The 22,977-nt window shown below is 37.2% G+C and overlaps 2 protein-coding genes across 3 annotated transcripts; one reads left to right on the top strand and one right to left on the bottom strand.

Moving 5' to 3' along the window:
- Positions 1-1,769: 1,769 nt before the first annotated feature.
- Positions 1,770-14,478, top strand: LOC145907892 (programmed cell death 6-interacting protein-like). The gene is made up of 20 exons (XM_082994993.1): positions 1,770-1,955; positions 2,048-2,151; positions 2,258-2,385; positions 2,460-2,587; positions 3,023-3,188; positions 3,520-3,668; positions 3,798-3,872; positions 4,416-4,517; positions 4,770-4,905; positions 5,144-5,267; positions 5,999-6,176; positions 6,494-6,605; positions 7,280-7,449; positions 7,841-7,957; positions 8,719-8,850; positions 9,969-10,091; positions 10,970-11,076; positions 12,284-12,460; positions 12,829-12,951; positions 13,244-14,478. Exons 1-20 carry the CDS (start codon positions 1,845-1,847, stop codon positions 13,491-13,493), a joined length of 2,712 nt encoding a protein of 903 aa, XP_082851119.1. The 5' UTR covers positions 1,770-1,844; the 3' UTR covers positions 13,494-14,478.
- Positions 14,479-15,991: 1,513 nt separating this feature from the next.
- LOC145908544 (uncharacterized) lies at positions 15,992-22,261 on the bottom strand. 2 transcript variants are annotated; one of them, XM_082995840.1, is made up of 9 exons: positions 21,946-22,261; positions 21,565-21,644; positions 20,811-20,886; positions 20,167-20,349; positions 19,324-19,522; positions 18,687-18,971; positions 17,779-17,942; positions 17,258-17,456; positions 16,671-16,877 (listed from the first exon to the last, which is right to left on the bottom strand). In XM_082995840.1, exons 1-9 carry the CDS (start codon positions 22,195-22,197, stop codon positions 16,804-16,806), a joined length of 1,512 nt encoding a protein of 503 aa, XP_082851966.1. In that variant the 5' UTR covers positions 22,198-22,261; the 3' UTR covers positions 16,671-16,803. The 2 variants fall into 2 exon arrangements, with proteins under 2 accessions (XP_082851967.1, XP_082851966.1); XM_082995841.1 differs by lacking the exon at positions 17,258-17,456 and having other exon boundaries at positions 15,992-16,877.
- Between the last annotated feature and the right edge of the window lie 716 nt (positions 22,262-22,977).

Here is a 22,977-nt window from a genome sequence, read left to right as displayed (position 1 = left end):
TTGGTAATGTAAGGCTCTTCTGGCAAAAAATAAAAACTACTTCGGACGACGTTTCGGTCGTTATTCAACTGACCTTCATCAGGACAAATGAAGTACAGCGCATAACACGGCGATAAATAGTCAAGAGTGAAAAAGCAAAAAAGGCGAAGAAGCACGAAAAAGCTAAAAGAGCGCGAAAAAACTTTGGAAACATTGTTGATAATAGTGTTTTCTATACCTTTATCTAAAAAACAAGGATTTCAAGTTTTTATTCTAGCCTGTAAACAGAATTTTAGTATTCGGGTCAGAGTTTTTAATTTTTGTCGTTTTTAATCCGTTTTTTTCTAATGCTTGACGAAAATATGTCTACACCTTTGATTTTTTAAATCTTTTTTTTCGACCACACCGGGATTTAATTTTGAAAATATCCTGGACACGAATCCCAATCAGGTTTTCTTCTTGGTATATGGGTCGGGCATTTGACCAATGCTGCCAACACAGGACTTACGATTTACGATTTTCTGTTGGCGTCATCTAGTGTAGGTGTACATCAAAAATTTCATAAAATCATAGGTGGAAAAGTTATCACAAAGCAAAGATAACCGAATCGTCGGTTTAAACAATGAGAACACGGGTAATGAAAAAATAAAATGTATTGTTTCCACAATTGAAACAATAATATCAGACAAGCAAATACACTTGACCTCTGGTAATACAATTTTCGAAATGTGGTTACAATGTGAATGACAAAGCCTTTATCTATACGTTCCACGCCAAAGTTTTGATATATCATTGTCCACTAGGGTTTTATAGAAGAAAAACTTCAGTGCACCAGGCAAACAGGTTGCGCACGTGATTTCTTGTAAGCAATAAATGAGTCATCATCACAAATTTAGTGACGTCACAAACTGCTCGTGTTCCACCACATGACCGGATGATGTCAACCGGAACCAAAATAGTTATGGCCAGGGTTGCCATTTGGCCGTCTTCACGGCCAAATTCCAGAAATTTGGCCGTTTGAAAATCGGCCTGGCCGTGAAAAAATCGTTTGGCCGTAAGGCAGATATTTGGCCGAATTTGGCCGAATTTCACCTGGTACTATATAAATCCACAAAAGGCATTGCTGGTTTCAGATTTTCAATAGATTTGTGGACGATTGTGTTGTCATAAATATGTCTCCGAAAAATTGTTACGTCATAAACTAATCTTGACTGAGTTTGTAAAGAATTATGCTGCAATCGTAATGCTTTAGCAACATAACCGGTTTTGAAACCACTGATAAGCATATAGATAACAGTGTTTTAAACATACAATTTACGAATTTATTTCCGGCTATATAGTCGTTTCTACAGAAATCATCAAACTTTTAACGTGATTTGGCCGAATTTTGGCCGTAAGAGAAAAAAAAATCATAAAAGTGATTTGGCCGAATTTTGGCCGTGAGAGAAAAAAAAATTGGCCGTCAAGTGTTTTGACCATCTGGCAGCCCTGGTTATGGCTGTGTTTGTTCGTTGGTGACAGTTTCGTAACTTTGGAAAAAACTGTGTGTTGTTTAAGAGAATGATGTCAAAATTAGGACAATTTAAACAATAGTCGATTAAGAAAGCGACGGTAAACCTATGTCAGGGCAGATTTGACCGTTATTTGGAGGTTAGCACATTAATAATTGAACTTTGTTTTTACCTGTTTTTTTTTACCTTTTTTACAGAACTTTAAAAACATACAATTTATCTGTTTGGCCAATCTTTGGTGTTTATTTTAAAATAAAAAATTGCTTTTTTTGCAGAGTTGTTCTGATCTGTGGGGATAATTGTTTTGTAGATTAGCCAAATTTACCATAGAAAGTTGCGCGAATAAATAACAAAATGTCGTACGAAGTGGAATTAGGAAGATTTTTCACAGTACCCTTAAAGCGGTCGCAAGATGTGGATCTTGTCAAACCAATGGAAAAGTTCATCAAAAATACGTATGACAAGGTAAGGTGCTTGTCTTGGTTATGACAAGTTAACAGGAAGTTTTTATATTGAAGATTAGATCAATATATGGTAATTTTTGTTGTTTATTTCAGACGGACGATGACCTAATGAAACATGTGCGTGACTTTAACAACATGAGAAAAAATGCCACAAAGACATTAGACAAATCTGTAGCATCCTTAAATGTGCTATACAGGTACGCTTTTGTGTGTAGTTTAATGTGTTTTGTTACATAGAAAGCAGGTTTACTGCATGGATTCCCCAAGTTATCTGAATGGAAATTAACCTACTGTACTCTACAGTTATCACGACCAACTTGTATCAGCTGCAAGAAAAGTTCCATTTAAGGAGGGCACTGGCGTCCTTGTTTCCTTTGTGTGGAAAGACTGCCTTCAGAAAGGAAAATTTCTCAGCGGAACCCCTAAGCTTTGTGAGTTTTGCTATGTCATATTGTTAAGACAGATATTTTATGTTTCGTAAACATTTTGTGTTCATTTGTTTCAGGTGTCACTGATGGTGAGTTTGAAAGACTGTGCATTCTTTTTAATATTGCTGCACTAATGAGCCAGATCGGCAATGAAGCTAATTTGCAAACCGACGACGGACTTAAAACTGCTGCTAAATATTATCAGGTCAGAACGAAAGTAATTCGTTGTATATATATATATAGGTTTACAGGCTTCGCAGCACTGGCATTGCAACATTACTGCGTTGTATTATATATTATATTTTTGTGTGAAGTGGAAACTACGTTCATGCGAATAGCTCAGCTGATGTTGTGTATATGATAATATTGCAAAAACTGTAATCTGGGTAAACTTGGTAATTATGGCAAACTGCTGCACAAAATCATATTTTTATTTGCCTCTTTATGTGCTTAAAAATTGGTATAATATATATGCTTCAGGTTTGTGCCTAAACATTGATTTTGTCTTTATGTTATATATGTATATATGTGTGTGCTTATTAACCACCAAGCAGTTGACATTTACATGTGAAGTAATTCATTTCCTTATGTTTAGCAGAGAAGTCATGATCACTTGCATAATTTCCTTTATTGTCCACAGGAATCGGCTGGGATATTCGGATATATAAAAGAGCGCATCATGTCAGTAGCAGGAGAGCACAACCTCACCACTGACCTTACACCAGAAGTCTTGAACGCTTTCAAAACTATGATGATTGCTCAGGCCCAAGAATGCTTCTATGACAAGGCCAGCAGTGACCCTGCATGTAAGTATATCACAGCAAGTGGATTGTTAAAACCATTGTTTACATTTGTTTAAACTCTGAAAAACATCTCAACTTAAATAAATGCTGTTGGAGCCACATTTGTTGTGTGGTACATAGAAATTGGCAAAATATAATCTGGTTTGTTTTTTGATATGTCAATGATGTTGTAATGTTCTGCTGGAAAAGCATTTAATGTATACCTGTATAAATATAAGTGTACTATACAACAAATGACTAAACTACACTTATAAGTTTATTATATATATGTATGTTTAAAAAAATTAATACAATGTAAGACCAGCACCAAAACTCTGTGTCAAATAACTTTCAGTGAATCGGAAACCAGAGATGATTGCAAAAATTGCCAATCAAGCTGCATATCTCTACAGTGAAGCTGTGAAGGCATTTAATGAAGGAGAGAACAACCCAGTCCTGGGAAGCGTTGTGAATTTATGTAGTGCAAAAAAGGAACTGTTTGAGGTAAATTGACATGTGAATGCAATTTTTTTTTACATGTATATTTTATACACATGGAAATATTTGTTTCAATTTTGACTTATTATTGAAACATTCAAAGATTGAGACTTATATCTCATCAATTTCTTGCAGTGTCGGGCGCAAATCTATCAAGCACGTGCAGCAAATGGAGGAAAGCAGTTCGGAGAGTCAATAGCTCGTTTTAGAGTAAGCGTTAGGTTATGACTGACGTGACGTCACATGTGCAACGTATATAAATAAATATATATTATACACCTTTACTGTGAATCATAGTGCAGCGTGAGTCCATTTCCCATAGCTGTCATTCTGCCTAAAGACCAGTTGCTTTTAAAATGTGTTTATTGTGAGTATGTTGGTTTTAAATCATGGCAAACATATCAACCCACATCTGCACATTACGCAATAGTTTGTATGATTTCTTCTAATTTTTATTGTTGGCATATTCATTTTAAAGGTCAGTAAGCACACACCGGAACATATTATTGATACTGTATCTGTACTGTATGCCATGAGTTTCTGGTCTACTGACCGTGACTTTTCACTAGTCAGCTTTGGGGAAACCCAAGTTAAGTAGGTGAGCCCCTTTTCAAGCTATTATTAGCTTGCTTTCTACCTATGGACAGAACAAAAAAAGCACATTGTCCTCACTTCTTGCTAGCTCAAGTAGTGCTGACTAATGATATGAAACTCAAAAGAATGTTGTTAACTTTCACATGTTCACGTTTATAGTTGGCTGAACCCACCCTGAAGGGGATTCTAAAGTCATATGGGGATCTACTCTCTTTTGCTAACATTAAGCAACTTTATGCACAGCTCGTAGCTGAAAAAGAGGTTTGAATATATGTGTAGTGTAAAAATATGTTCTCAGTAAAATTGTCACAATATTTTTTTTGCTGTAAAAATGTAATGCAAATTCCTGCTTGAATTTGGCCTTAGGTAAAAATCTGCAGGCTGAGCCATGGTACAAAATATTTTGTTACCTAAACTCATAATTTATTTCCTTCCTATAAGACAATTATGTGGAAAACCAAAGCTGTTGTTAGTAGATGCCTTGTTTGACATTTGGTAAAAAAACTTTTACAGTCTGTGGAAAAAGACAACAACTTTATCTACAATGATGTCATTCCAAAATCGTCTGCACTGTCACCACTGGGCAAAGCACAAATCGCAAAAGCGAAAGCATTTAACCCTGATGAAAATTTGAGCCCAAAATTTACAGGTAACTGTTTTATTGCCTTTACAGACGCATACAGAATCATGCACCCCAAAATGTAATAAATATAATGTCATTATATATTTGCTGTGATGTAGAAAGAGTTGACATGATCTTTATTATATTATCATAGAGTCCTAAATATATCAAACAACTCCTAGGTTTTAATGCTGTCCAGCTAGCCATTATAAACCGCAATGTAAACAGAAATAAACATTAATTCCATTTCTTTTTACATTTAAAGACATGTTTATGTCGCTTGTTCCACTCACGGTCCACAATGCACTCGAGGCATATGAGGCAAGGCGTAAAGAGGTCGTCGACAGACAAGTGGAACGACTGAGGGAACAGAACGCGCTTATAAACAGGTAGATGATTAACTCAAGTGATAATACTGGTATGCGTTTTGTATGCCAAGTTGGCACAAGAATAAAAAATCATGCCATCAAATTTTGAGAATACCAGTAATAATCAAGTTTTCAAGAAAATCATGATGAGAATATTTTATCATGCCTATTTTGAAACTACCACAGAAAAACACTTTCTCGCCTAATTGATCATTTTTGGTATTTGCAACTTTGTAATAATCAAAGAGTTTGTTATGTATAAATGACTATATATACAAACTAAATCTCAGCCATTCAAAAGTAGCACTGATGTTAAACAGAGTTGTGTTTGTAACCTCTGCTTAATATTTCAAGCATCTTAGCTCTGGCCTTCCTATTCAAAGTAGCAAGAATCAAGTTTTTGCACCTATATATATACAAGCATTGGCGTTGATTTAGGGGTGACTGGGGTGACATGTCACCCCTCACAAACAAACAGGGGTGACAATGCATGCGCTGGATTTCGTTTAAATTAAAAATTATTGTCAGAAAAACCACATACATTATACTATGCGTTAAGCTAGTTTCAAAAGACCTGTATTATCACCGTCACAATCAGGACAAACACAAGTGTCGCGATACGACTGACAAAATGTTTTTTTCCGAATTTCTAAAACCTGGAAAAGTCACCCTTAATATTTTACAAAACGTTAAAAAATCGACGCCTATGTATACAAGCAAACTTTAAACAATTTATATGATGTCAATTTTAGTGTCATGTCATCCCTCAATATGCCCGCTGCCCTTGAAGATGTTTCTGGCAATGATGTTCCTGCATCTATTCATGAAAAGTCAAAAATAGTTATCTCGAAAGGTGGAGCACAGCCCATAGACCAACTGCTTCAGGAACTACCAGATTCCTTGGCTAGAAACCAGGAAATATTGTCAGAGGTACAGTGACTCTACTGTATCAGTTTCTTTTTGCCTGTAACTACATTATTATTGGGTATTAGAATACTTTGCATCTGTTATGATACCATTTTACAGAAAGATATACTGGCCTATATTTTTCTCTGATTAAAGCATAACTTTATGTTTAGGCACACACATGCATTTCCTGGTGTGTGTTTGAATTAATTGCAAGTGTGTACACTATACAGTGTTTAAAACCATTTGAACTATCAACTCACATTGACTTAGCACACAAATTTGTATTTGACTTAGCTTTTAAAACTTTTATTCACACTCAATCTTGTATTTTTATTCAGTGCGTTCGTATTTTAAATGAGGAACAAGCAACCGATGCAGAACTGCGTGAAAAGTTTGGAAGCAAGTGGACTAGGAAGCCGTCGGCTGAGTTGACAGCTCCATTAAGACAAGGTAAATTGCTTACAATGCACAAATCCCCAGCCGTTGTTCAAGTGCTATTTCTTTGCAATGACCATGTCATGTCATAGCTGATGTGCGCTCTGGAAAGTGCGTTTGACTGTTAAGCTATGTTGGCTTTCGGCCAGTATTTCCATTTAGTTTACTAATTGCACTGTTAGTATATGTATTATGCATGCAGCTGTTTGTAGTGTTATAAACTGGCAAAAATTTTGCCGCTTTTGAGAAACATAGTTTGAAGATTTCATGGGGTGTGTAACAACACATGTATGTCTGTTGATGGCTAAAGTGTATTAAATTCACCATTAGAATAATCAACTACTGTGTTGCATCAAGTATTACCCAGTCATGAATTATGAATGCATCATTACATTACAATGGATAAAACCCCATCTCAAACATTCCTATCTGTCTTTGTCTGTACATATTATCATATAGGTGTTCGTGTCAAATTCCACCTTCAATTGTCTGTTGTGCTTCAATGCCTTTCAATTGTAGTGTGGAGTTTTTGTGAAGCATTCTCCTTAGTTAATGTGGTGATGAATGGAATTTAGTGCAATGTCATGTAGCCCATACTGCTGGTACAGGCAAATAAGCAACAGTATATAGCCCATGGTACTCTGATGAAAATATTCAGAACGCAAAATAACTATGTTGTCTTTTTTCAGAGGCCAACAAGTACCAGACTATCATCGAAAATGCACAAAAAGCTGATGGAATCATCCGTGGCAAATATGAAGAAAACAGAGAAGGGATTGCCCTTTTGTCGTTACCAGAAAATGAACTGAAAAAGGCTGTTCCTTCAGCAAGTCCAGTTGCTGCATTAAAAGATCATGCGGTAAGCTTAAAACATGATTTTGGCATTTCTACACTTCACGGGACCTAAAAATAAGCCCAAAAGTACAGCAAACAGTCAAACTACAGGTTATTTATTGAACACGAAACTGTTACTTGTTAGATATTTAATCGCACTGAGAAAAACTTATTTTGAAAAGGTATTTGAACCACTTGTGCCTTATGCCCAAAAGGAAATCAATACATACACAGCCCTTTTCCTGCACAATCAAAAAATGTTTTGTGGATTTTGCTTTAAATTTTGTTGAGCCTGGTCAATCTTATTGCCACAAACATTTCTTTTTTAATATGAACAGAATAGCCAATACAGTGCTCGAAATAGCCAATTTCTTTTTTGCCATCTGATAATTTTGGGATATTGTATCTCTGTTCAGGTTGTGAAAGAACTCAAGAAGCTTTGTGAGCAAGTTGAGACAATAAAGGCTGAACGAGAAGTTATCGAAAATGAGCTGAAGACAACAACTTGTGATATGACCACCAAGTTCACACAGGTTTGCATGCAATCTAAAATAACTTAGACAAGAAACGCATGGTTATTGAACCAGTGAAGGATATTATAGGCTATAATTTATGCCTGGTTGTAACCCTGCCTTATAGTTTGTCCATACAAAGGTTTTTTTGCCTGTGGAGTATCTGATAGATTGTGTCGGTCGTTTATTTTTATGACTTAGGTTTAAATACACAGGTTTAGTTCTGTGTAACAGGGTAAAAGGTTACTTATATTTTCATTGTAGTTTGTGAAGTTTTATTAAAACTTTTGTTTACATACTGTGCAGTAGCTTGTCACAACCAGGCTTCATCTAGCAGCCAATAATTAATAGTTATTGAGCGACAATAGTTTCACACCTGTGTAGTCCAATGGGTCTGCTAATGTATATATATGTATAACTTTAATGTATACAGAAGCTTTGCGAAAGGGTTGTCAGTTACTGCATGCAACAAATACAAGTTCCCTTATGCAAGTTGCAGTCGAACAAATATTGTGGGTGTATTGGATGTACACAAAACTTCCTGTCATAGTTTGAGCATGTCCTGTAATGTATTTACAACCTGAGCTTAAAATTATGTTAACCTTGTCGCCCTAGTGTTTAGAATCATTTAATAGTTTTCTGTAATCACTACCACTGTGTTTAATCCATGACAAAATATACTTGTTCTTTACAAACTGAACAAAAGTAGTTAATTTTTGTGCTTTGATAACAACACGGTTTCACCATGTTCTGTGTCTATCAATGTTTATTGTGAAACATAGGTTCTTGCTGAAGAAGGAGTTCTGAATGAGGAAAGTATATCACCCAGTGAACTTGACAGAATCTACCAACCCCTGATAGCGCAAGCCACAGAGTCGGTTGGAAAACAAGAGTCTGTTCAAGCCAACTTGCAAGTAAGGGATAATGGTTTATGTCAAATTGTCTATTTTGTCTGTTATGACAACCCTGTGTATATGCAAAAGTATAACATTACTTTGTTGTGTATGTGGCATAGGACTTATAATGCAGTCATTTGTCAAACATAAAATATCTCTTTTTGGATCAAACTCAGAATGTCGCTAAGTTTTTTGTTGAAAATCTTACGAAATGAAATGACAACAACCTTTTCAAATTCACATTCATATTTTCGTCTTAATTCCCATTATTTTATCACAAAAAAAAAGAATTATTTCTGTCATATGAAAATGAAAGTGATATGGTTAATGAAATCCCCTTTTCATGGAACGACCTTTCAAGAGCTTTGTCATCTTGTCTGTTTACACACATGCACTGCACAGAGTAATGTTGACTGTGATGTCACAATTCAAACACAGCCGCACTGCCCAGTCAGTCCAGTTCAGTGATTCCCAACCTTTTTGTGGTTGCATACCATTTGGAGGTAAAACAAATTTGACACGTATCGGCATACGCGTACCACCTAGTTGAGTGTTACAAAGTAACCAAGGGAATTAACAAACATTTTGAGATCTCGATTTTTTTAATTCGAACACGATCTGCAAATTACAGAAATGTGCCCCTGAACCACCTTTAATGCCCACTATTGGTATGCGTATCATCGACTGGGAAACACTGGTCTAGTTGTTCAAACCAATTCGCATTTAAAGCTATGAGGTTTCCAACATAACAATTGACCATTGTCTTTAATGGTTTCTACTACAGACCCTTTCAAACATATTATTCAAGATTAGCTTGTCCTGATGCCATAAATGATCACTGAAAATGACTGAAGACACTTTCCAAACTGATTGTCCTGGCAATGCTAACTATTTAAATACAACAGTTGTTGAAAATTAGTTGTTAGCTATTCAAAAAAACTATACAAAGGCAAATCCATTGATACTAATAAAGTGATTGACACCATACAGTAATTCTGTTATTTCAGATCCAGTAGACCTAAAAATTCTTGTATTTCTCAAGCATGTTTTGGTCAAGTTTAATCTGGATTAACTGAGTTCTGCTATATTTAATTTTTGATTTTGGCTTTCTTAATTTTAGTTTTATTGTCCTACAGAGAGCCAGTGAACAGTTTGCGATGCTGAAACAACAAGGTGGTGGGACAAATACAAGGGAGGAAACTTTGAAAAAAATGGCTGCAGGGTTTGATCGATACCAAGAACTGTTGGCACATTTACAGGTTTATAATTTATACACTTGTTGTATACATTTAAATAGTTGAATAGAAATGTTCAAAGTTTTAAAATGTTAAGGCTTTTGCTGAGTTTGTATCGGTATATTTTTATTAAATATTTTTCAAGATTCGTTTCTTTTGAATACCCAACGATTTAGCAAGATTTAGATAAAAGACCTACCTTTTTAGACATGGAAACTGTAGCATACTTGTGTATGTGTTGATCTGCCCAATTAATGCTCTTAGCAATGTCCAGGTTGGCATAGTACAAACCCAGTAAAACTACCCCTTCCTCATAGAATTCTTTTTTGTGTTACACATCTGTTTCAGCTCATGATTGGATGCCTGACTTAAATATAATTGATTCAATTCATGTATTTAGGAGATGATTTTTACACAAACATTTGTATATATATACAAAAATGTTATTGGAATTTAAAAAAAAATATTTCACTGCCATATATACTCGATTGTAAGCCGTGGCCTATAAAGTTTTTCGAGTAAATACAGTAGTAAAAATTTTGTTGTGCAGCTTACAATCGAGGGTGGCTTACACTATTTAATGTCACGCCGATATTTTGTCTGCGCTCTGTGTTTTGATGAAATTTACCATCAATTTGCTTCATCGTACCAATACGTTTTATTACCCAAGGTTGTCAGTGTATCTGACAATTTTAAACGACAAATGTGTTGGCAATTATTGTTGCAAGGCACCCAAGTTTGTCTTTTACTATTACATGCGGCTTACATTCGAGGGCGGCTTATTAATTTTATACCACCGTGGCATGCAGCTTACAATCGAGGGCGACTAACAATCGAGTAAATATCCAAATAGTAAACAGTACTTAAAATTGTTTCTCTACAATTACTTATGTTTTATGTAGGAGGGCAACAAGTTCTATGGTGATCTCACTGAGTTACTGTTGAAGTTGCAAGGAAAATGCGGGGATCTAGTGTTCGCCAGGAAAACCGAAAAAGAGGAATTATTGAAGTATGTGTCATTTATTCCATAAACACGAGCATGCTCTGTCCACAATTTGCACCCTTAATTCTTCCATCCATATCACTTAACTAATTGCCTGGCTTCTTCACTGTATTATATCTTCTCAAAATTTTATGCAGGTTGAATAGTGTTTTTGTAATATAACAATAATGATTAAGACTACAGCAGTGTTGCATCAATTTTAACCAGTGTTATGGCAGTGTGGGCATGCAAGACCAAAAGTGGTTTTGAAATATCATCGCTAATCAAAAATCTTGCATCTAACATTTTTTATCAAAGTTTTGCAAAATTTCCATATTGCTGATTTAAAATTTATGGTTTTGCTTTTTGCTTCTGCTTTGATGTAAGTATTCATAACCTGTTACCTAACAAGTTTCCTCTAATTTTGGTGTCGTTGTGTTTGTAAATGTTGTGGTTCACTTCCATGTTGTACAGCTAAAAAAACAAATTTAAAAAAAAACTTTTAAATTTAATTTACACAAAACCATATTTTGTCTTTAGAAACTAACTTTACTAAAATACAAAATAGTGATACTTACCCCAGCATAATTTAAAACAAAAAAGGTATTTTTTTCTCTAAGCTGTAAACAGCAAGTTCAAAAACCCCATTTTGTCCAACAAAACATACTATTGTTTGTGACATTGTTCATGCCTTTGCATATCCGATCACTTTATATTATCAGTGATTTAAAATAAATTCAATTGCACACTGTGGTGTTTATTGTACAGAACACCAGAAAGCATGCTAGCTTTTCCAAGGGTGCAGCATTAGATCAATTGATTAAACTAATGCTTTCCACATATCACAACATGCCACCAAATAACAGTTTTGAGTGTCAATCTTCTTTAGATTATTTGTGTAGATCTAGTAAAGCAGTTATAATGTGTCAAAAAACAGTACCAACCAGAGGTAGTTAAGTACCTTTTACATTTCTGTAAGCATGCTTGAAAATCTTGATCGTTTTTACTTATACATAACCTGTGGCCTTCAAAACCTTTTATAATGCATGGTTTTGTGTACAACATTAGAAAATCAAAATTGCACAACGTCTTCAACAAACTATGTTATTCAAATAATTTCATCCACTATTCATGCCATCTATTCTTCAAAAACTAATCGATGTAACTGCATGCACATTATACTAATTCAATACCTCCTTTTAAACACTTTATAACCTTTATTATTCGCCTACAGAGATTTGCAACAGAATATTGTGTCATCACAATCAACGGCACCGACGCAAGTGCCTTCATACCAGCAAGATATATACGCCCAAGTCCAAAAAAAGACTGCCCCATCAAGACCCCCGCCCCCAGCTGCAACACCAGCGTCAAATGCCCCAGCACCAGAAGCCCCAAAACCTGCACCAAGGTTGGTATTTTATCAGTGTATCTTATTTTTTTCTTGTAGTTTCAGTTGATGGTGTCTGAAGTTTATACAAACCTGAGATGTGATGCAATGTTTCATGATCATTTTGTTGCTTGGTTTTACTGTTTGGAACTTTGAATAATGTTTTTCATAGCATTTATATTGGCAAAGATAACTATTATCACAATGTTGTAACTGAGTTTCATTGTCTGGGAACAGAATATATCATACTGTAACAGTACTATCATTTTAGGAAGTGTTTCAATATCAGTGATCAAAAATTTTTAATAACCCCTAGTTCTTAGAAACACTGCTGTAAGTGATTCAATAATTTTTACTTGTAACAAAGCAGCAATTTTTTTGGCTTCTAGAAAATCACAAGCCCCAAGTGCCCCTGCACCGGCTCCTGCTGCCTCTGCTCCTCAACCAGGTGCACCACCTATGGGTGGAGTCCCTCCTCAGGGTTATGGAGCACATCAGCAACCACCATACTCGTAAGAAAGCTGGTTTTATGTTCTTTTTGCTCAGACCAGTGGTTTTCGACCTTTTTTATTCAATGCTCCCTTTGATAATGCTGAAAGCTAATTTCCCCACACTCTGGATTTGGTTTTAAGAAAATGTGGATTTTTTCATTTTGAACGAAATACCAACGTATAATTCCTCCTAGTTGGGAACCCCTGACTTATGCCATAAATGGCCAAAGTTTTGTAAAAAAAATCTGATTTTATTCTGCAATACACTCTCATACATTGTCAAGCTAAATAGTTTACCATCATTTGTGTGTAGGTACCCACATGGGACCCCAGCGGCCCCAGGCTATGCACCATACCCTCAATATGGACCACCACCTGGGCAATCACCTTACCCCCAGCAGCAATACCCAGGTTACCCACCACAACCCCAAGGAGGGTACGCACCCCAAGGCTATGCTGCATACCCAGCCCAACCCCAACAACCTTATCCGGGATTCCCCAATCAGCCCCCAAACCCCCAGGGTTACGGCCAACAGCCCCCATACTATTATCCTCCTCAGTAAATGTGTGTGTTCTATAGAATTAGTGCATTAACAGTATGTGCACTGACAGGACACGTGTATGTACAAACATCTAAGGGCTGTACATGATATTTTACGTTTGTATAAATTGCTTGGAGTAGGCAAATGGTTCGTTTAATTGCAGCGCTGGCAGTTATTTCGACTTTCATTTGGTACCAAGGCCGATTTTTAAGGCGTACATGCACCCATCCTAATTATTGTACTTGTCCAAGGCAATAATGTGTTGCTATATTACTGGCAACAAAGGATTGACCCTATTTTATAAACTAACATCAGTTAATTTAACAAGCTGCCACTATACTAAAACAAAAATTTACCCAGTGCAAATACATACTAGAGATTAGCTTCAATCTATCTTAACGAATTCAATGTGTTTCGATTTTCTTCTAGCATATGTAGTGTACTTTGTACATAATGTGCGTTTCGGGTATACGTGGTAGACTGCACGAGGCATAACCCCTGTATCTCAAAACACAGTAGTCTGAAGTCCGTTAATGGATAACACTCAAAACTGTATATAGATGATGATGGAACTCGCACACAGCTAAGTGTAAAAACATTTGCCCCACTTCTGAGTTTAAAATTGGTTTTGCTTCGATTTTCGCTGTGATTGACGCGCTTACTGTAAAGAGGATACGTTTTGTAGTTGTAGATGTGTGTTATAAGAATGGACCAACAGTTTTTCTTGTAAAAAAGACGCCCCTAAGCCTTTAAATTGACAATAAACAGTGATTAGAAGTTTGGGTAACGTTTGAACGCGGCGCAATACAATGTAATTTTGCCTATATCTGATCAGATAACTTTGTCCAAACACCTGATGTTCCAGGTTTCTTACGGATACGTGTGTGTGTGTGGGGGCAACTGTATCAAGTGCTTGTGTGAGCGTAATCTCCGTTCTATGTGTGTCAACATGACGATTTACGCGCAAACTTGCGTCAAAAATTATACTTCACTTCTTTTGTTCGAATGAATTTCTTTATGCGAGCTTTCAGAAACCATAGGATTTCTTCGTCGCCACAATGTTTTGGTTTAATTTCTTCTGTAGGCTTCTTCAGGAAGAAAATATCGTCTGTATACGATTTAATCAAAAGTCCAGTTGGTGGCACGCTGGTGGTCAGTCGACCCATATACCAAGAACAAAACCTGATCGGGATTCGTGCCCAGGATATCATGGGTTCAAATCCCGGTGTGGTCAAAAAAAAAAGATTACACAGCAATTCTTGCAAATCTTTTGAAACCTTTGTGCAGTGAGGTGTTGGTTCCAACATAAATTCTGAAATACGAGGTCACTGCTGTGGCTACTTTTTCTGCAAAACCCGCCTCAGTTTTTAGCTTTTAGCTAAACTTTCAAAACCACCCAGCACGAATTGGGCAGCTGCTGAAACTGATTAAAACATGCTTAGTTTTTTTGTCCCGACAGCCTGTGCATATGTGCTCATTCAACCTTAACGTTGGCACCCATGCATAACCGATTGTGCACAACTGATCGATATGACAGAGGAGTTCGGGAAGGGTATTCTCCGAAGAAATTTTTTTAAGGACCTATATGGGTATTAGATAGGAGAAATCCTGTGTTCAAGGCCCTCGGCTGTAATGCATCTAGCGACTGTTCCGCTTGTTTCCCAATGACCGTTGATGGGTCTTGTGACTTACACAGGGACCTGGAATTCTACAAAGTTGAAAAAAAAAATTGCTCCTGGATGAGACTGTACAGAGCAAGGACTTTTTGGGCCTCCTGGAAGATCATATGACCAACAGGGGGGTATACCCAACCCTTGGGGGAGGGCATTGACACTTTTTCAACAACTAAATTTGATGCCATCGCATAGAGAAGAGTTGGAACTTACAAAAAAATGCAAATGAGTGGGTAGTTGAACGATTCATTTTTCTGCAAAATCCAGTTCCATTTTTGGTTGCTCTTTTAACCAAAATATTGAGTAACCAGGGGGGGCAAATGGCCCTAGGGGGTGGCTTAACCATTTTTTCGGAGACTAATTTTGATCAAAATTTGTAGATATGAAATGGATCTTTCATAAAATCACAAATGATTGGACACTTAAACGATTCATTTTGCCACAAACACAGCCTGATTTTTTTGCTCCATTTTCAACATAAATTTCAGCAGCACCCACCAGCAAGTTACTACCTAATTGGAATAGCTCAAAACCACACTAAAACTGCCCCAAACACCTTAAAATTCGCCATGACAACAGCACGCACATGTGCGCTCATTCAACCGTAAATTTAACTTAATTGCGTCACTGCTTTGCTTGGTGATGCATGACTTTGCATTGTGACACAGGTCTACACGGTGGGCATTTCCCAGCACCAAAACTAATTTTCATAGAAATACCAATATGCGTCCTTAATAGAAGTTCTCATGTAGGGACTTTAAAGGTCAAAATGAGTCGAGAAGTTGAATTTAGTGTATTCCGCGCAATAACGTCAAAAAAAAACGTATATTTACACAAATTTGCCTTTAATACCCGTAAAACGACGTTGACGCCGCTAATGTTATCATGCACTTAATACAAAGAGCCCTTATATGGGAAATATATTAAATCCACAGCATTATGTAGTGCGTTACAAGTTTATAGCACGTATAGGCTATACCTGTAGAAGTTGTAACTCGGTAATTTCGCTTTTTTCAACACTAAAACCTTTCCGCAAATACAGTATAGGACTGTTTGTAATACAACGAACATAGTCTTTGTAATGTAGCTATATCATAGGTTACTAAATATGCAACAACACGCCTTAGTTCTACATTTGTGGGATGTTTGCAAGTACAACATTCGTTATCTGATAATCCCTGAGGTTACCTATACGCAATAGCCAATATTAGGTTGACACTTAATTTATAATGTACTTATTTGTACCCAAAGCGAAACCTAGCAAAATCACGTTTGCATAATATTGGCAATATTAGCGGCCTTGGGAGAAACCGTGCAAAATAATGGCGTTGCAGGGCTTTTACCACAACATTTCAGTACACAAATGCATATATATCTAAACATATCTACCAAATAAAAAAATTTGCAAAAAAAACTTTTTCTCGACTGCTTCAAGCATCTAAACGAGAGAAGGGAGAGCACAATTCTTAATCCGGAGCAGTCAAATATCCTCGAGTGTCTCATCCAGCACGTTTTGAATCCGCTTGGTGTCTTGGATAATGTTCCACAGGTTAGTGTGAATAGCCACGTAATATTCATCGGTCATCGTGGCTAGACTGTCACCGCCCCCCGGAATGCTTCTTCTTCCCAATGACGTCAGCGTGATGTCACGTCTTGCGTCACCAGAGTCGTAGTCGACTGCTCTTAGTGTGCTGCTGTGGCCGTTTGTCTCCTCGTGTTGACTTTGGCTTGGCTGCGAAAAAATATTTTATGGTAATTATTTTGGACTTCTTATCTAATGTGGTTAGTTGATTATTTTACAGTCTTTTGGGCCAAATGGAAAAAAATAAACCAAGAACCAACGTAAAATAAATACTATTGGATTAAACGCATTTGCTCCAAAATAGTAGGGTAAATTAATGTTTTTGGCTTCAAATATGTAAATTTTTTCCATCTTGTTGTAACTATTGTATATTGACAAAAAAATCCAGCCCCTTTAAAAAAAAATAGCGGTGAAACTGAGGCAAATTTCATTCAGACATGCTTCACATGTTTTCATTCGCCTGCCCACAATTACAAAGCCACCAACAACATCCATAACAGCCACTGGCACGACACAACATTTCTCCGCACCTGGCCGCTTGCTCGGATACTGATTGGCTAAAATCTGATCGAGTTTGTCCAATAGGAAGACGTGGTACATGTCGTCCTCGGCCAAGCACTCAAAATCTTCTTCGGAGGACGAGCTGGACACGGATGCGTACCGTACACGCGAAGTACTCGTAATAGTCGCTAGCGACGACTCTGCCACATTAGAAGAACCGCGATATTTCTGCATAGAAAACAGATTCGCGTTTGAATTTATATTAAGCAGGTTGACGGTCACATTTGCATTTTTTTTTAAAGTTTTTTTGCAGAAATTTCGCGGTTCTTCCATATTGGCTTGTAAGGCGCCAAAGGTCTTTTTATAGCACCGCTGTCGTGGTTGTTTAAATTATATGTACTAGCTGTGGGCATGCACGCGTAAGACGACTCTTTTTAAAGAACAAAGGAAAAAAAACGATTAGAGATTCACTCTGTCAACTCAATTTAAACAAATCACAACCACAAACCAAATTATGTGACCGTTTTCTGGTGACGAGCAAGCAAGTTACCGTAGATTTGATTGGTGGGCTCGACCAAGCGTGACGGCGTGAGATATAATGCTTGACCAATGCGTCGTCGGTTGCTAGGATACCATCGACGCGCATCTCTTCCATGATGACGTCAGCACTCATTACTTCAAGATTGACTCCTTCCCGGAAAAGATTGCGAAGTCCTGCAAAAGTTCAATTTTGGCTGCTGCTTGTTTTTCTTAGAAATAATGCAGCAAACCGTGCTTCTGTATCATTATGGTCAGGTTTTTGTGAGTTGAATACTGGAAACTGCGTATAGTAGCAAATACGTATTTGTTGCCCAACAAAAGATAAACATGGCTTATTTCAATGAGTTTTAAACCGAAATGTTTGCTTTTGCGACGTGACCAATAGTTCAACAAAAACAAAAAAGCAGCAACGTCGTCAAGTTTCTAACAATTAGGCTGGAAATGGTTTGTGTTTGTGCATGATATCAAAAGTTCAATTTTAGGGTCATAGCCCCGATATTTCCGCAGTTGCCTTCTGCAATATGTTGTTATGTTTAACTTTTATATGACAGACCCACGATACAAAAAAGCAGTTGTATGTTTTTGAAAGTTTTTAAAAAACTATCTATTTAAAAAATGGCAAGTGTGACTCAGCGATGGCGCAATTCCTTTCCAAAACGTCAAATAGCCAATTCACATTGTGGGACAGCAGCTTATAATGCTAGCAGTATAAAACAAGCTCAGTGTCACAGTAATTTTTCTACATATTTTTTAATTTTAAAGAACTGTTCTTTTGGCATAAGGTTACGAGATTTTTAGTACAACTGACGTTTCGTCTACCATCCTGTGAGACTTCTGGGTTATGTGGCATTACGTTATCATGGACAGCAAGAATGGCACTATATATTTTTTTAAGATTGATAAGCACTATATTCATACCTTGATGGACGCGTTGTCGAATACTATCGTCCTTTACGTCCCAACCATAACTATGTGCAAATCTGATCACCACGTTCAGTTGTCCGTCGAAATTGCGATGCTTTAGGTAACTCTTCTCAAGTTGTATGAGATTAAGGAGTGTCTCCGAGCAAAAATGAATCGGAGAAGAACTCATGACGATATCGACGTTGAGCTCGATCGCTTGCGATTTTGGTATCTTTTCCTCCCAATTCGCTTTCATCAAATCGAACACGAAAAGTTGGGCGACACCTTCGCTTTTACCCCCTGAAAACCAACAATTAAAAACTAGCTTATGATTTTGTTGTTGTGTTTGTTAGATAGGAAATTTCTATTCTTTTGAGTAGTTCATAGTGATCAGTGTTTTAAAACTACATTTCGTTGCTAGCTTATGGATATTAACATGATAAAAATACTCAAAATTCAGTATTTAATCGTATATGGGTTTACTATGTAATGTTGCTGTGACAAATTTAAATTGTTTGCATTTCAAAGCAGTGTCAAAAATCTTGCTTGGTTTCTTGCATTTTCATCATCTGCGTTGTTTGTGAACCTTTCGTGTTGATATAGGCCCATATCATCCAAATACAGTGTTACTATACCATACCACAATATTCACCTATAAACCGGCTTTTGTAGAGAGAATGCTCTTCGTCTGTAAAGACATCAACATACGTTATTTCGCATTTAAGAACCATAAGAGTTGCGTTCCGTCCTTCGATGTCCATGAAGAGTTTATAGTACACGTGATCAGACCACGGTCTACAGTTGCCGGTTACTTCAGATTCGGAGACTTTTTTGCGATTTTGTAGCAAATCCTGTGGACATTTCAGGTAATGTAATAATAGTTAGTTTGTTTCAGGTAATGTAATAATAGTTAGTTTGTTCCCAATTATATTGCGAAGTGCACGGTTTCGTCGCACAATGTAATGAATCGTTCGCTCGTGAACAATAATATCAGAAATTTTGGTCACATTAGTCTTATTTGATTCCTGGAACTCCAAAAGGAGTAAAAGACGATCAGCGCCAGAATAAGATCTTTATTTATTAAAGAAATATTAATTTCACCTATTGTCATCCTCAGTTTTCTGTCTTATCCACCGGTCATCGACTTGCAAGGGCTAATTCCTGCAGTCACTTTTGACATTTTCTCTATTAGTTTTATTTGATTAAAACACTGACGATGATTATTTTAGCGAAATACGAATGTCTTGAGTAAGAAATCTGCCTCATTTTAGCCTGAGGAAATAAAAGTTTCATACTGCTTGTCACTGATTCCTACAGAAGTGAACTTTACTGAAATTTATTCTAATCTGATGACACAATAATATATATATAGGCCTGCTGAGGTCAAAATTGTGGCTCATCTGAATTACAAAATGATAAAAATATAGCGCTATGGAAGCATTAGGTTGAAAACCCCGTACCTCATACTATATAATACAACAACTCGTTTGCTTACATTTGGTTCCTCGCTCATAATATTTCGTGGCTGTGTCCTGTCCGGACCCTTGGACTCGTTGGCCCCCATGCTGTTGGGGCGTCGCAGTAGAGAAGATGTTGACGCCTGTGACGACGTCGCTGAGTCGCGGCCGTTTGATTCGGAGCGGCGTACCTTTGCCAGGGTGACGTAATCAGTACGTACCTGAAACAAATGGTTTGGAAGCCTTTTTTATTGCTATGGTACCTGCAAGGTTCTATGAAGAAGCAAGTACGTTAAAAACGTTTTAAAATAGACTTATTTGAACTAAATTATGAGTTTGTTCCTAATATATCCTACTCTCCCTGTAGTTACATATTTTATCTTACTGCCCATAAAATCCCTTACAAAATAACTTAAAAAACTAACAGTTTCCTGAAGAGTAGCTTAAGTACAGTTATTACAACGAAAACACACCTTAATTATAATTTAACAACCCTCGTCGATACACAACCACTTGAACATTAAAAACATCCCATCCGCTGCTGCAACAACGTTACATCAAAAGCCAACGCAACCAAAACGAGCGGACATCCCATCTGCAACACCGAAGCGCGTATCGCCCACTTTAAAACATCGAGCTGATATCAGAACCCAATTCCTCCCAGAAACTGCCCTTTTCTTACCTTTGGATTGGTTCCTATGTCTCCTGGAAGGCCAGTTACCGATTCTGAAACCTGGGCGCGCGCCGACAGATCAATTCTGAGCAAATGAAATGAAAATATTAAACAGGTACAGAACAGCTGCTGCAAGCCCAGGCGCTGTAAAACCGAAAAAAGGTTACACCATTCCGGTCTCTCGTGCAAAATGTATAAAAGAATAAAGTTTCCGTTCCGATTTTGGGAAAATGTTTTTTCTCTACTTCCCGAAACACTCATCTCGTTGTTGATGAAAAACCTGCTGTTTACAATCGCGGAACATATTTTTTCTTTTAAAAAATGTTTTGTACATGGTAAATACTTGAAGTAAAAACTAGTTAAGTATACGCTGTTACTACTTAACGCCTTACAATATTTTACGCTCAAATCTGAACACAAAAGCTTAAACCCTAGCACTTGTGAAGCATAAACGCACTGCAGACAACCTCGTTTGTAAACCATCACACCGTTGTGCACTCGCCAAGTTAAAATGAATGTTTTTGCCGTGGTATAAATGTCGTGTTCCCTTTGTCACGTTGGGGACAACATGCAGAAAAATATCATGACATTACTTGCACGCTGATTAAATGCTGACCACTTTCGGGTATACGAAAACAAGAATCACGCTCTTTAAGGATATTTTCGTCATCTCTCACGTCATGAGCTATCTGATCACTTTCACGCCATGAGCGTCACATGCCAGTTACGTATATAGTCGCTAAATTGTAAGATGATGTGATACCTTGACACAGAAAACGCGTCCCGGATCTCGTCTGTTGAGATATTGATGTCTTCCGGTTGTTTTTCCCCTTCTCTCAGCGACTGCTCGGAAGTATAAAGAAGGTAAATGATTGTCACCGCCATAGCTACTTAATACACTCCACATATACAATAAGAAATTTGGAAAAAAATCAAACACTGATTAAAGTGCCGTACTTCTTAATCATAATCCTTCTGAATCAAATCCTGGTTTCCATATAAGGCAGTTTTGCTTTTGTTTGTGATTTCAGGCTCAACAAACTTTACACGGATATTACAGTTACTAAAAATGTAGGCTCTTTATATAGTCAAGTCTAAGTACGACAGAAACCAGTTTAGTCACAAACGGCATAACCAAAATTACCTGTTGTTCAAGCAAATCCTCTTCGCTTATAGTTTTGATGTCTGTGGGGTCGTTTTTTCCTTTGGGTGTAGACGAGGTGTCCGGTCTTTCTTGGATAAAACTTTCTTCGACAAAGTATTCCGAGGTGTCGCGAATTTCGATGTTTTCTTGATCCAGACCTTCAGCGTCGTCTGGGTGAATGTCTTGAAAACCAGTCGACGCGTCTTCAAATTTATCTTGGTGCTCCTTAAGCTCAGTCGCCTCAATGTTCATATTCCCAACAGAAACAAAACGCTGCTTCCCCAGGGCAGCCAGAAATCATATTTCAAATCCAAAACACCACTTGCTTCATGCAATACAAAAACAGTTATTGGTGTCCGTAAATTCATAAAACAACATAAAGTTTATATGCGCAAACGAGCGCAAATAGTCAATGAGAGCTGCACTCTCTATTGGATCCCAAACACATGTTTGGCCATAGTGCGCTCCACTATGTTGATTGGTACCTAGTTTGGTACCCAACACATCGACGATTGACCGAAAGGTACCACAAAGTGGAAATCTGTGTGCCTGCTAGTCTACCAGCTAGCCTGTGCCACGGTCACCCAGCTGCACTGATGAGACCTTACAGGTCGAAACAGTGTGTACACCTGTCTGCAGCTCTCATTAAACATAAAGCTTCATAAGCAAACTTTGGTAAATTCAACACACCACTGCAATATATTTCTTTCCTTGTACGAAAGCTCATAACCCTAAACACATTAACTAGCATGCTGGTAAATCTTTTCTATATGTACGTTCAAGTCCTGCACGCATATTGTGCAATTTATTCATCCACCTAATGCTCAAAGGCTTAATTTATGCCCAAGTTTTCTATTTTACAAGTTACTGATATATGCGGAAAAATTTTTCCCAAACGATGGTATTATCACAGTGTTAGGCTACTTCGTGCATCAACCCAAAACTGCTGTTCTGTCTTATTTTGAATTTTTTTCAATTAAGGCACCCAGTCGGACAAAACATATGGCGCATACACAACGTTAAACGCATTGA

This window comes from Ascidia mentula, chromosome 7, assembly GCF_947561715.1.
Source record: "Ascidia mentula chromosome 7, kaAscMent1.1, whole genome shotgun sequence".
Lineage (NCBI taxonomy): Eukaryota > Metazoa > Chordata > Ascidiacea > Phlebobranchia > Ascidiidae > Ascidia > Ascidia mentula.
Note: the sequence above shows the minus strand (reverse complement) of the source record. Positions and strands in the feature narration are given on the sequence as shown.